Source organism: Podarcis muralis, chromosome 4 (genome assembly GCF_964188315.1).
Source record: "Podarcis muralis chromosome 4, rPodMur119.hap1.1, whole genome shotgun sequence".
NCBI lineage: Eukaryota > Metazoa > Chordata > Lepidosauria > Squamata > Lacertidae > Podarcis > Podarcis muralis.
Window position 1 is genome coordinate 56088660 of NC_135658.1, and position 15443 is coordinate 56104102.

At 40.4% G+C, this 15443-nt stretch overlaps 1 protein-coding gene across 6 annotated transcripts in view; it reads right to left on the reverse strand.

Moving 5' to 3' along the window:
• DSCAM (DS cell adhesion molecule) overlaps positions 1-15443 on the reverse strand; it is a 333350-nt gene that overhangs the window by 259696 nt on the left and 58211 nt on the right. For all 6 annotated transcript variants that reach the window (XM_077927351.1, XM_077927352.1, XM_077927353.1 and 3 more), the window contains exons 2-3: positions 5452-5769; positions 2549-2695 (exon numbers count right to left, since the gene is read on the reverse strand). In XM_077927351.1, the coding sequence (XP_077783477.1) occupies positions 2549-2695; positions 5452-5769 (465 nt within the window). The remainder of the gene's footprint in view (positions 1-2548; positions 2696-5451; positions 5770-15443) is intronic.

Consider the following 15443-nt stretch of genomic DNA (forward strand, 5'->3'; position numbering starts at 1 on the left):
GCTAGTATTACCATTTGAAATGTAGAGTTAAACCATAATTTGCATGCTGTGCTTTACTGCTATATTTTAATTTGTGCCAAATTGCTGAGAAGAAAAGAACGAAAGAAACCAAACATATGAGCTCAACATGGACCCAGACCATGAAAAGCCTTATGTCTCTGAAGGTGATGACTAGTGAATTACTACTGCCTATAGTGTTGTTCTTTTTAATTAACTGCATGTGAGTCCATATTTCTTGCAACCCTAGACCAAAGTCATAGGCTCTGTCATTGTGACATAAGGGCATTGGTGGCGTTGGGGGTGGCTGAAGCTTTATTTGTCTGAACAGAGCGCTCAATATAAATCAGCAGGGTAAAGTTCACATCTGTTTGTACTGCAGTCAACTAAAGAAGTATCAAGCATCTGCCAAGAAAATCTCAATACTACTTTGTACTTTCACTTCCCACAAACCACTGAGAATATCATATTACTGCAACCCATTTGTATCGTTCTTTCATTTCAGTAATCTGCTTCTATTTTCATTGCAGAATTCTACTTTTGTGTCTCATAATTTGGTTCACAGTCTTCCAAAATAGTTTTGCTTAATATGTCATCCAAACCCAGGCTTTCAGCTCTCCTGGACAAACTATGACCTATAAACCATGGGCCAAATCTGGGCTATATCTTATGGCTAGCTCTTTGGAGAAAGCCCAACCAGTAGAAGTTTGAGATGCAACCAAGCCATGGATAGCATGCCAAGACAAGACAAGCCATGCACCAAAACAGCCAAGTAGGAAGGCACTGGGACATGTAATTGTTAGGGCTACAGCTATGTAGTTTGGTAGCCACATAGTGCAGGACACCCCAAATACAAAAAACAACCAAATCTGAAAACATGACATGTGTTCTGCTTTTTCTCAAAATGATCATTAGTATTTCCAAACCACCCAAAACAAAAAGTTGAAATTTGGCACAAATTTCAAGGGGCATTGAGAACTAAGTAAGTCTGAAAATGGAATCTCTTTGTAACTATTAAAAAGCGGGGCATGGAATTTACCTCTGAAGATGGCATTCTACAACACAGAGCAAGCAAAGCTATTATGAGAGAGATAGAACATCAGGGTTCAACATACATCTATGCTTGTCAAATGCAAGCTTCATTTACTAGCGCACATATTCAATTTAATTTCTACCCTTACACATATAGGAGGTTCGCTTACAAGGGACTATAAGTCCTACTACAGCAGTCAACTTTTTTTTACTGTCTTCATACTACAGTAGTCAGTATCTGTCTGTCCACATACATAAAAATGGCATCTACACCTCTTGTGTGTATAAAACTGTGTTGTTAACAACTTACACATAATGTAACTTCTGCCAATTCCCCATTCTGCCCCCAGGACCACTTCCTGCAAGGGGAATGGGAAATCAGCAAAAGTTTGGGTCTCCTTTTTCTACCAGTGGGAGTGTCTCTGAATGGAACTCTGCTTAAAGGATGGTCCCACTGGTGCAAGAAAAGTCTAAATCCAAGCATTTGGATTTAAAAGTATTCCAAAGATCTCTACTAATAGCATGGACATAAATCACTTAGGGTTGTTTTTTTACCATTTGTAGGAAACTACATGTTCTTAATGTAGACTTTTTATATACTGTACTGAAGTCAACACATTTTAAAAAAGCTAATGAAAGTAAGTTTTATTATGAAAATGGCATACTTTTCAGCTATCAGTCTACATTTTTCACCTGACAAAGCAATGAAACTCCTTTTACAATATGCCAATAATACAAATAAATACATATATCTTACATAGCAGACATTATTTGAAACATGTAATTTATTAAAGGACATTTGAATAGCATACTTGTGAAACACTGTAAATATTACTTATTATAGTCAGTATGCAATACCAAGTATGGAAACTAGTTGCAGGCTTTATTGGGGCTAAACCAAGTATAAGTAACCAAACTTCAGCAATCACAACCCAGCAAATATTATGATAGCAATATACCAAACCTGTTTAAAATTAAGCCCAGGGGAAGAGGACTGTTTCATCTCACCCTCTACCATGCAACACCATCTAACGTGTTGATAAATTCATCCTCATCCATTGACAAGATGATATATAATCTGCTGTCACACACATGCACATCTATAATTAAGTTGTTTACCACTTACATGCTAAAGTGGTTTCTAAGCAGTTTACAACTATAAAATCAATTATAAAAATCATAGATAACTAAAAAACACACGCCATGACCATTCCATTGGGACACTAAAACAACCTTCATTAAAATATATGATTTAAAAAACAGCTAAAAAGCATGGCAATTAAAACAGCTAAAAACAATTAATACAGTAAGAACAGAAATTCAGTTTAGGGGAACACTTGCCTAAACAGGCATGTTTTCAGGAGTCAGAAGTATGCCAATACTAAGGGACCTTTCCTATTTCAGTAGGGAAGGCATTCCAGAATACTGGTGCCAGCTACCTTCAACTCAAAGGAAACATCAAACATAGCAGAAAAAGTATATGCTGAAGGTGGTATGGGACCATGAAGTCAAGGCCTACCTGAGACGAGTGAGACTGTGTCTTTCTCCCATGAGACAACAGTGATGTATGCCTCCACAGAGGAGGGGATAATGCACTTGAAGACCGCTACATTGCCTCTCATGGCTTTCTGGTCCTCCACACGGACTGTATATGGTTCCCGTAAAACTAAAACACAGCAAAATAAGGAGACATCAGGTAGTGAAAGAATGCAGAAAAATGCATTCTCCTGCAGAAACGTAGGCAAAACATATCGAGGCCTACGAGTCCTTTAGCTTTCAGGAGCCCTCTGGCCAAATTTGCCCAAATCAAAAACCTACAACAGCATCAAATTCTGCTATAGTTCTCTTGAAATGGACCTTGAAAAATTGTATTCACTCAGGATGAAGAACATTTGACAGATGAGTTAAAATGCATTCTAGGGAAATGGGAACAGTGTTGTTTTTTCTTCCATTGTTTACTCATGTCTTACTATCTGGCGGTTTTGTCCAGAAGCTTGAAAAATGTTGGGCCCCACCATCCAATGACATGTTAGTTCTTTCTACTAATGTTGTAGCATTGTATATTAATATATCAGTCGTTTACTCCAGCCTCGTGAAACTTGTGAACAACAGTTCTGATAGTCTGATAACCATTTCATAGATGAAGCTATTTGGTGACTGAACAGGGGAAAGCAGAGGACACCATATATTATTTGTTATTCTTGGCATCCATCTGTCGAGAGAAACAATGGCGTGTGCCTCCAGGGCCAAAGTCAAACCACTGGAGAATCAAAGTGGCTGCAGAGACTGGTAACTCGTAACTGCTGCCCCCCATGTTGTTTCTGCTGTGTTAGCAGCACTAAAGTGACCACTCCAAGGTACACGCCTCGACAGTTTGTATGGAGCTTCTGGGCTGCCCAGACAACAAGACCCACCCCCCAGCCTTGCTGATGTGGTCCAAAGGAAAGCAGAGCAGTACATTTGGCACCAGCTTGGCTGCAGAATTTGCTGGAAGGAGACGTACAAGATGCCATTCAACCATCTTTGGGGCTCCAGATTTGTGTAGAGCGTACTCCTTAGTCTTTTCATCTCCCAAAGGTGTCCCACAAGGAAGGAGGATGTTTCATTAAAGCCCTGAGGACTATATTGAGACTCTGCTGAGATTCAGAAAAGGATAGAGAGACTGCTTGATGGACTCTTTTGATGCGAGGATGTGACCCCAAAGAACTGCTGCCTGACTCATGCTGGAGAGGGATGATAACTGATGTCAAAGTGTATTGGCTAGCAAAAGATCTACTTGTATGAAGTTTGAGACTTCTGAGCAACCCATATAGGCAGCTTTGACTGCTTCTGATACCAGGAAGAAAATGCCTTCTATGTGTTCTTTTGAATCCTTTTATAGTAAAAAGGTAAAGGACCTCTGGAGAGTTAAGTCTAGTCAAAGGTGACTATGGGGTGTGGCGCTCATCTCGCTTCAGGCTGAGGGAGTCAGCATTTGTCCACAGACAGCTTTCTGGGACATGTGGCCAGCATGACTAAACCACTTCTGGTGCAACAGAACACCCTGACGGAAGCCAGAGCACACGGAAATGCCTTTTACCTTTCTGGCGCAGTGGTACCCATTTATCTAATTGCACCGGTATGCTTTTGAGCTGCTAGATTGACAGAAGCTGGGACAGAGCAACGGGAGCTCACACCGTTGTGCGGATTCAAACTGCCAACTTCTGATCGGCAAGCCCAAGACGCTCAGTGGTTTAGACCACAGCACCACCCACGTATCAGGCATTTATAGTAGAACAATGCCTAGAGACCAAGAGTATATCAACAACTTTATTGGAAGAACCAAGGAGGGTTAGGATATTCTACTCAGTCTTGAATAACATTAGGGTTCTGGTGCTATATGGGACCCTGACTAAGTAGACCTGGAAAGACTCACTAGATCTCACCATTTGATTAGGTCCTGTCACAGGCTATGCCAATGAGGTTCAAGTTCCCCATAATAGAGAGTGTTGGTAAACGAAACAACAGAGAAGAACCCTTTGAAAAATGGCCCACCCTGCGTTTATAAAGGAAAGCTATGGCAGTTAAATGCATATGAGTCTGTAACACAGATGTCCCCAAAGATTTGTTTTAGTGAGTGGAAACAGATGAAGCGAAAGAGAAAGCTGTTAACAAAGATGAAAATGTGATTATTATTTTTGTGGGAAATCATCCTTGGCTCTAACGTAAGCATATTACTGGCACAATGGGACTTTGTGAATTCTTTCACAACACATAAAACCAACTTGCTTTATATTTAATTTCATACTCTATATTAAATCAAATTTTCTATAGTAGCAATTTAGTAACATGCAGAATTTAACATCAAGTGGATTCAGTTGCATTTGTTTTCATTGATGACGATATATCTGAAATAAAGCAAGAAATGACTTAACATTCTGTCTTTTAACACGCAACAGGCCATTTGCTTTTTTAAACTAACTAACTAACTCACTCACTCACTCACTAACTATTGTGTCAAGGGTCCAGCCTAGCCTATTAATTTTCCATCTACATACAGTAGTTTGATTAGGATAGTTTTTCCTGAAAGCAATCCCCTACCAGTATTCTGAAATATCACAGTATCTGGAAGGTTGCAACTAGGGGTGGGTCAGATGCAAAAGAAGACAGGGTTCCTGCACATTGAATAATTATGTTGCAAAATGCATTTCAGCTGTGCAGCTTGTCACACAACTACTAAGGGTGCAAGACCTTGTTCTCTTTTGCATCTTGCCACCCTAGTTACAACATCTTGTGTAGATGTTCTCCTATTTTGATTCCTGTAAACATTACATCTCTCATGTTTCTGCCTGGCCAGTAAGACACTGGACATGAACCAAGCCACTTTTCTATGCTACACCACCACCCAGCACACTAACCAGAGCAATATTTGACTGTACTCACCGGCCTTAATGTGAACATCCTGACTTCTGATTTTCCCTGAAGGATTTTCAGCTGTGCAATAGTAAGTGTTATCATGGATTAAGTTATTAAAGCTTGAAGGAGGGAAAGGGAAAATTTGGAGAGTGCCATTAGGGTGGACGTGGCGGATCCCTGGAACATCGTAGATCTCCTCGCCCGTTGCTAGGTACCATCTGAGCGTCACAGGAGGGATCCCTGCTGCAGGACAGGGCACCAGAGTCCCTGTGGTGCTAGCAAACACTACCTCTTGCAAAGATGCATTGACAAAATATAAGCTGGTATGTAGATCTTCACCGAAAACTGCAAGACAGAAACAGAAATGTACATAGTTAGCAAGGGGTAGGGGTATTAAAGTCCGTTTTCCTCTTATCTGTTCATTAAGGATGACACGGTACTGCTAATTGGGATTTTGCAGTAGCTGGACATTGTTTTATATTATACGGCATTATCTTTTGGTCTGCAAACTGCAATGAAAGAAAGGTTGCTAGAGAAACTGGATTCACGTGGAAGATGGCAATTTCCTTGCTCAGGTGTCATGGCAGAAAACTGTAACCAATTTAATTAACTAAGAAGTCATGGACTTCAGATCAGAGAGCAAAGAATGTGACAACAAGCAGGAATAGTGTTACTGTTTTGGATAAAGCAAATGAAATTACTTCCAAACATTGTCAGAATTTTTTATTTTAAATAAAATAGGAAGAGTGATCATCATACTTTCATTAAGATGCCAGTAGCATTGTCCTCTTTCACAAAAACTTTTTACACTGATCTTTGTAAACAATACCTTTCTTCTTCTTCATTTTAGTTCTCTTTACATTTTATGCTTTTGTAATAGTCAGTATTCTGATGATTAAACTAATCTCTCAGAAAAAAGAGAACTTGTTCTTGAAGGAGAAGGTTCAGCACCCTGGACAGCAGGTTTCCTATGCAACTGTAATAACAACCTTGCAGCTTTTCCTCTCAGGTTCTCTTATGGGAAAGCAAACAGCTTCTCTCTCATGCCTGTCTCAGGAGGGACAACCACTCCCAAAAAGTCCATCTATGTTTCTACTTAGTCCCTCCTTGCCCTCTTCCTTCGCCACATCCATGCCGCCACATCCACTACCCTTCCAACATCAAGATGTTCAGCTTTCTTGGCCCCAACCCAGGTCTAACCATTAGACATTATGACCCAAACTGCAAGAACAGGGAGATTGGTAATTGACATCATTTTTATTTTAAAAAAGCTGGAGAAAGAAGACTCTCAAAGTACCGCTGGGCAAAACTGTGAGACACTGATACAAAGTGATAACTGGCAGTCCAGGTTCTCATAGCTAATGGCTGCAAAAAGCAGCACATGCTGATTCAAAGTAACCCTGCAGGGTTGCATCAGCTGCAATAGAAACTTCACTTTGTTAGTCAAAGAAAACAGATGTGACTTGAATACACAAGAGGCAGAAGATTTGAATACAAACTAATGCGGGGGCCATGTGCTGTGCTGAATACCAACAGCAGTGCAGATATTAATAGGACGTTTCCTGGCTTGGCATAAAACAATTTTGTCAAAAATATGAACCAAGGACTAAGCAGGGTTGCTTGCTAAGAGCCAAAGAAATATGTTTTGTAAGTGGGTTACCTCAAAATGCAAGGAATTAAATTAATAGTTAATTGGATGCTGGCAACAAAATAATGCCACTTACGCCAGCCGCTGGTGGCATTCCACCCCTCCCCTCTAGCCCTGCTTTTGTGCATTTAACAGCAGCCTGACACACAGAAATTAAACAAGTGGAGATAAATGATTAGAAAAGCCTCTGCTTTTACATTTCTCTGAGAGACCACTGTTAAAAAGCACAGGAGCAAAGCTAGAGAAAAAGTGACAACCCTAACGAGCAACCACATTCTTCAGAGATAAATAGGTGTGGTTGCATTTCTCTGTGGAGGGGGAAAAGGAGCGACTGACAGTTAACATTAGTGCCTTTTCATGGCAAATGAAGTGCATTTCTGTGAGATATCTTAAAAATGTCATTGTGGCATGTACAATAAACACGTCAACCAGTTTCTAAAAATATTAGATTTTTAAAAAGTCATTGTATCACTTGTGAAACCACTCCTAGGGTTGGATATATTTTAATGCAACTACATGCAAAAAGACAAAATATAAGCTGCAATCTTTGCATCCAGTGTTCAAGGCTATTGATTTCCATCTTAGACTCATTGAATAAGTAAATATAAAGAATCCCCATTACCTATTCATAATTAATCAACATTCTAATTTAAAATTGCCTTTATCTCTTACATATTAGAGGCAAAATATCATCTGGGCACACACTTATCAGAGGATAGAATCTAATCCAGAACTGTAGCAACTAAAGAGCAAAGAAAAATATCTTAGCATTTTTGCCTTTGATGAATCCAAACTGCCTTCAAATATTTATTTAGATATAAAGAGACAAAAATCAAAGGCAAGTTCAGTGTAAGCAGGGCATAAAAGCTTTTTTTTTTAAAAAAAAAAAAGTATGAATAAAATTGAAGTAGAGAACATGAGTGATTGAATTAAACAACTCAAAGTGCAATTCTGCACAAGTAAACTCAGAAATAAGTCTATATCATTCTCCTAGATAGGTGTGCAGAGGACTCCAGTCTCACCCTCCTTTTTAATGAGTGAGAATACAGAAACATTCCACAAAGAGGAATTTTGTATTCTCAGTTTACCCAGTGGTTTCTCAGCTACTATACAATTCTCTATTGAATCTATTTTTATGGGTCATTGTTGTAATTCATTTTACCATATGTTTTGATACATTATTGTTACTATTTATAACATTGCTATTTCCATCTATAACAGCAATATTTCTTATATTGTTTATGAGTCCCACTGGCAATGTGTAACTTGTGTGGTGGGTATATCTGTGTACACTTTATTGTTAACCTCCTTAGTCTCTCATGAGAGAAAAGACAGAGTACATAATTAAGATTATCATCATTATTGAACAATAAATATTGCTTCAAAAACATGTAGTAGAAATTAAATGACATAATTTCAAAGAGAACAGCAGTAAGAAACTCTACAACCAGTCCATACAAACAATTCAAAGGCAACTAACATTGCAATTCTACACAAGCCTACTCAGAAGTAAGCCCCACAAAGTTCAATGGAACCTGTTCTCAGGTGAGAATGTATAGAATTACAGTCTTAAAAGATGTGAATCTAATATATATCTAGACATCAAAAGCATGAGTGGACAGGGTGGACTGTTTTGCCAGGAGTCAATTGGAGATTAAAGAAGGTGCCAGGAGTCCATATTAAGGAGACGGAGGATTTCCACAGCTTAGATGCAGTTACTGAAGAGGCCCTTTGCCAGGGAACACTCCTTCCCCCACCAAACTTCAAAGCTTGAGGGAACCGGAAGAGCCTGGTATGGAGGTTTCCTTGGAAGAAGGCTGCCCACATATAATGGGGTGGGGGACAAAGAACAGGTGTGAGGAACCCTGAGCTCTCCAGTTGTTGCTGAACTCCAATTCCCATCTGTCCCAACAAGCTTGGCCAATGGTTCAGCAATATCAGGAGTGCCAAAGTTTCCCCACAGCTGATGAAAAGAGGCGGCTGCTAAAGTTGACAATATGGACTCTTCATCGTTTCCTCAAACTTCCATGTGGAAATCTCTAAACAGAGGATATTAGACTGAGGATTCAGACAGAAACTACGACAATGAAATGTGCTGTTTCCTTTTAGAGAAACTGTAGGCACCTCACGGTGTTGGTATCAATGTGCCTATTTCTCACTGGTGCCATTAACATTAATGTTAATAGTATTCGCATGCATGTCAGGAAGAGAGAATTAACCACATAATGAACATTAATAAGCACTCATTTTCAGGTGACATTCATCACTATGAACAATTTTGGAGGCCAAAATACATCAGTGTGATTGCAGCATACAGCGGCCAAAGCAGATTTTAAAAGCTTATCAGACTCATTAAGGGCAGCCAAAGAGACTCACAGGTTTCCACAGGAGAAAGGAAAAACATTATTAGAACATTATAAAACACTAAAGGCTAATAGTTTCTGAGACATTTGGCTCAGCCAAATTCAAATATAGGCAACCAGGACGATTCAGTATTCCCTATAAACAACACTAGCAAGAATTTAAAATGCAAGGCAGCAGAAAACCCGCTTCTACCAGGCAAGCTAGGATTCTACTTTCTTGTTACCCACTACAGTAATACCTCAGGTTACATACGCTTGAGGTTACATACGCTTCAGGTTACACACTCCACTAACCCAGAAATAGTGCTTCAGGTTAAGAATTTTGCTTCAGGATAAGAACAGAAATCAGGCTCCGGCAGTGCAGCAGCAGCAGGAGGCCCCATTAGCTAAAGTGGTGCTTCAGGTTAAGAACAGTTTCAGGTTAAGAACAGACCTCCGGAACAAATTAAATACTTAACCCGAGGTACCACTGTATTGTTAACTATCATTGAACAGAAGAAGTCGGTAAGTAGGTTTGTTGCTTGCATTTAAAACCTACATTTCCTACAAGGACTCATTCTTCTCATTTTGCCAGTCTTAAGTTCAGTTCTCTTCATGTCCACATTGGTTTGAAATATTTTAGGGGGGAAGTGAATCACTGTCTCCCACACCCCTAGTCTCATGATCCCCACCCCATTTTATACCCCCAACAGTGTGATGTGGGTTATGCTGAGACCTAGTGATTAGCCCAGGACTCCCCAGACAGCTTCATGGCTGAGTGAATATTCAAACTTGGATCTCTCCTGTCCTAGTCTTACTTCTTTTAATTTTTATTGATTTGTCATAAGATATGTACAAACGTGTCATGAACCACTACACTGTCTCCCTTAAGGTTAATGTTACACCATACATTATGAACCTGTAAGTTCAATAGGACTTTTCCCTCCATACATGATTTCATTCCCTGTCACAGAAATTTTTCAGGTAGTACATGAACAGGACCCGAAACATTAACTACAGGCAACTCCCGTTTGTGCAGGGGTTGCATTCCTGGCCCCCACACAGGTCAGCGGACCGTGCAAAGTCCACCTCAACCCATTACACCCCCCACTCTGCCCCCTCTTGGGGGGGGGGGTTGCCAAGAAATGGGAAGGGATTGCAGTTTCACAGCAAAAGGTGATTATTATTTCCCCCTGGGAAAGTTCTGTCCCCCCTGCAAAATGCCACCTTTTGCTGTGAAAAATAAACTCAATGACAATTCTGCACAACCCTACATAAAAAGGACTGTAGTATTTCTAAGTACATAAGAGCATGTTGTGTCAGAGTCAGACCACTGATCCGTCTAACTCAATACTGCATACAGGGACTTGCAGCAGGTTTCTGGGGATTCAGATAGGAGTCATCGCAAGCTTGACCTGAACAGGGACAGAACCTGGAATCTTCTGCATGCAAAGCACCCATAGCACATCCTCATGGTTGCAATCATTATTCTCAGTAGGAACAGCTGTAACTAATTTGTTGTTGTTGTTTATAATAATGGAGGATACATTTATGAAAGACATGGGTAAACTGTAACATGTGTCTCTCCAATCTTTTCCTGCAACATCCAACTAAAACTCAAATTATTCATTGCCAAAAACAGTCTCAGTCATTGGGACGTTAAAAGCACCGAGCCATGGATTTAATGGGAGTGAAATGTTCTCATCTGAGGTCAGAGCTGGTCATAATAAATCAGCTCATTTATCTGCTGCAGTATTGAGCATAACCATAACACAGTTCAAAATGGGAGCTAACATGTAACTATGAATGAGAGTTGCATAATTTTAAAGAGGAAACACCATGGAACAGATGGCAGAAGACATAAACGAGAGAGGGGGGAAATGGCAGGGCTGAAAGTAATTGCAAATCTGCTATGATTACTTGAGCAGTGTTGCTATACAAGGACATCTGCGTCACGGCTTCTGTAAAAAGGAAGGGCATGCTAGCTTCTATTTCAACCGTCCCTTTAACAGTTTTGGCCCTCTGTGTAACAAGTATGGAAGGGACAATGGCTTGGTTATGACCAAATCTCCCTGGAGAATAGACTCGCCTCCATTAAATGAATTGCTCAAGCTTCTCATCTTAGAAGAATTTATTAGGGATCTGAACATGCTGGAAGTTCAAGGGTTAGCATTGCAAGGCTGCATTTGAACAATAATGCAACAAAAGGGGCTTTTAGGCAAAAAATAAGGTATGTCATCTGGTTCCTAAACTCTCAAGCCTGGCAAAAGTGCAAATAAATAAATGTATATCAACTCTGAGATTATGGTGTTAGGAACACAGGAAACTGTCTAACACTGAATCAGAGTCATGGGTCCATCTTGCCTGGAACTATCTACACTGACTGGCATGTTGCCTGCTCTATCTGGCGATGCTCTGCTACTGAGCTGCAGCACTAGTCAGTAGATTGCAGCACTAGTCAAAGTGTGTTGAAGCAACACTTAGACCCCAGTGCATTGAATGGGGCTGTAAAATCCTTTTACACCTTCCTTCCATTACTTCAAGCAAATGCTTTGATCACTGGGAGGCGAAAACAGCATGAGTGGTACCGGGGGGGGGGGGGGCACAGGGAGCAAGCACCCCCAAAGCAGTAGCTCTCCCCCCTCCCTTCCACAATTGCTGCGCTCTGTAAATAGCATATGCTGTTGTTGTTTTTCAGAGATCTTAACATGAGGAGCCCAACTTGTCTACCTAGAAATATATTTACCCCTTCTATGCCCCCTCTTTTTTCTGCTTCTGCCACTGGATAACGGCAAGTATGAGGAATCTCCAGGTTCATCACTTTCTGCTCTTCTGGAGCCCTCACCACCCGCATCCCTTCTGCACACAGAATGACAGTGCATGGCAGTACATATTTCAAAAGGGGGTGGGGTGGGGCTCCCTGAATAATGGAAATAAATAAGGTGGTGATAAATCCACACTAAGTGTTAGTCATTTGGAAAGTTTCTCACTGTCTCGCTCTGCTTCCTGGAAGTACCCTTTGTGAAGAAAAGGAGAGAGAGTGAACTGTGTTTTTTAATTGTTAGGAAAAACCAGAGTAAAATGGCAACCCATGTGAAAAGCAACTCTGTTTATTCCTCCCCCATAACACTGTGAATGGAGTACACTGCAGGGGAGGGCAGAATTCACTACAATCATTTAAAGTAAGATGTGTTCACCAATGCAAAACATCCCCCACCTATCTACCCACAAGCTCCTCCTCTGTGCCTTCTTTCCCCTCTTGCATGCTCTGGGTGTTTCCCTAGGCTCTTTTTCACCATGGGGCTGGCTGTATGCTTAGTCCTATGGAAAAACTAAAGGCTGGGCACTCCCTGACCCGCTTTAACACAACTTGTTAACACCATAATTGAACTCAGTGATGTGAAAACTATCGCAAATCACCCAGATTTGTGTTGCCATTCAGGGCACACACACAGCCATTGTACACCCCAAGTATCAGACATGGTGTGCAACTGGCCACATACACACAAAAATGTGTCCTCCACAGCAAGCTGCATATTTATATATATATATATTTACTTTCTGGTTTTCAATCATTGCACTAAACAAAGCCATTCCTAGCACAAAGACCTACAATATCAATAAGCGGGAAGTTGGGGGGGGGTTAATCATAAACAAGCAACAACAGCTACAGACACGACAAGATTTCTAACAGCCTATCTGGTGATGTTGGGCCACTCCTATCCTCAGTTACCACATTTTCCCATGCACAGCAACTGTAGGAAAGATATTAAACTTGTTTTATGTCAACTTCAGTACAAAAATTTGAAGTTACTGTTTTAAAGCTCTGGCAGAGAACTGGCATTATGTCAAGTTAATGTACCATACCTGTTTTCATGTATATTTATTACACACACAAAATCTAGTTATTCAGCTCTGCAGAAACTGTGCTGTAAATACCCATCACAAAGACTCGGTGTATAATAAGATAAAAGTACAATTCAGCATGCAAAGACATGCAAAAGCCTCCCCACCACCACCGCCACCACCTTCAAGGTTTATTCTGTGAAATAGCGGGGGGGGGAGGGGATCAGGCAGGATGTGGAATCTGATGTCACATTACCACATATTGGGTAAAGATGTGCGTAAATCCTGTTGCAAGTGAAAAAGAGCTCCCACTGATACATTCTTTTAAAACTATAGAATTACTATCCATGTCATGCACATTTAATGGATGCCAAGTTATTAGTATTTTAGGGCTAAACAATATAAAATTACAGCATGTCGAAAATGAACAAAAACAAAATTGCACCTTTCTCAAATTACTATTCATAATTCAACAAGACATTCAACTTTTCATTCCACCAACACATTCCTCTAAAGCAATCTCATAATCAAATCCTCTAATAAGCATAATTAAGCATGTAATTGTTTTCAACTACAAAAAAGGCCAGCAAAAGGGGGGGGGGGAGAGACTCTTTGCAAAATGGAAGATTTTACATTCCCATTCAGTTTTGCAGGACAGAACTTACTATTAAATCAAAGGAAGCTTCCTCCATTTTTTTTTTTTTAAGTCAAATGTCCCTAGGTCAAACCATAAAAGGAAGCAGAATGAGTGGAATTGCTGAAAGCATAATAAGCATTTTTGCCTTGTCTTTTCAGTCACACAGGGAGCACGCACTTGCAGATAATGAATGGCAAGAATCCTAGATGCAAGTCTCTAATCAGCTAGAAAGATACCATTTATTTCTGATCTGCACGCCTTCTCTAATGTTGTAGCAGATAATGATTACAATGAAAGGGAAAGGGGGGGGGAGCAGGGTGGATGTGGGCTGTAAATCAGCACTTGAGTGTTTTGTGATTGAGTGGGGGAGTTGTTTAAGAAATAAGTTATAAAACATATGCCTTTAGAATATTTGCTTAGGGAGATGGAAAATATTGGCAAACAACATAAAGGCAACGGTTTGGTGTTTAAAACAGGGGGAGAGGCAAAAACTAAACATATAGGATGTCCTAAGGCATTGCATGCAAAGAAAGGGTAATAACCTCTGGTTTCATTTCCAGTTTCATTTCCAAAATAGGATTGGCTTATACAAATACTGTTCATTTGAGACTTTTGAAGTTATTTAACAAGCAGAGATATTAATGAGCCTTTTGGTCATTCTGCTCCACCCTTCGCAATGGGAGATCAGGGAATCTTTCATTAACTTCCCATTTTGCCCTAAGCAGGAAAATGGTCAACGGGGAATCCTGGAACAAGCCGCCTTCAAACCATGGTTTAATATCCTGGTTCTAAAAGTGTTAACTTTCATTTCCTGGTTCAGAGGAATGGGAAACTATAATTAACAGATAACTTCTGTCCATTAAACTTCAATTAGTTTAATGTTAAGTAAACGTCCAGTGCGCTTCCAACGCCATAAATCTTATCTCAGCAGAGAATTTTGTGCAGCGGTTGAAGAAGGCAGGAGAGTCAGTACCTTTCAATGAAGAATCCTGGAGCAAGCACTTTGGAACTCAGGGAAAACTTTATTTACAAAAAAAAAAACCCTGGCGATAAAGCACACATGCTTTTATCTCCGGCATAAAGAAAACTTTACTCTAAACTTAACTCATATCAGCAAACACGCCCATGGCCACAAAGATGAGTCTGCGAGTCAGGTCAAAGGGGGGAAGGGAAAACACACGGGTGAACTGACTATTTATACAAACTAACTCACATTCCTGGATGCTTAATGACTTCCAGCTGCTCAGTGATTAGAGCGACTTGTTACCTCTTAACCCTTTAGTACCAACAACTTCCTAATTGGTTTGCTCCCACTATGAAGGGAGGAGCATGAGGGCTCTGGAAGAAACAACTGATGAGAGTAGAAATTTTGTTCCCATCTGAAGATGGAAAGCAGCATGGTAAGGGCCAGATAATGCATACTTTTTATCCCCAGACAGGGAAGGGAGAACCAGTGTGGTGTAGAGGCTAGAGTGATGGACCAGGAGACCAAAGTTAAAATCCCTGCTCAGCTAACAAAGCTCACTGAGTGACCTTTGGCCAGCCA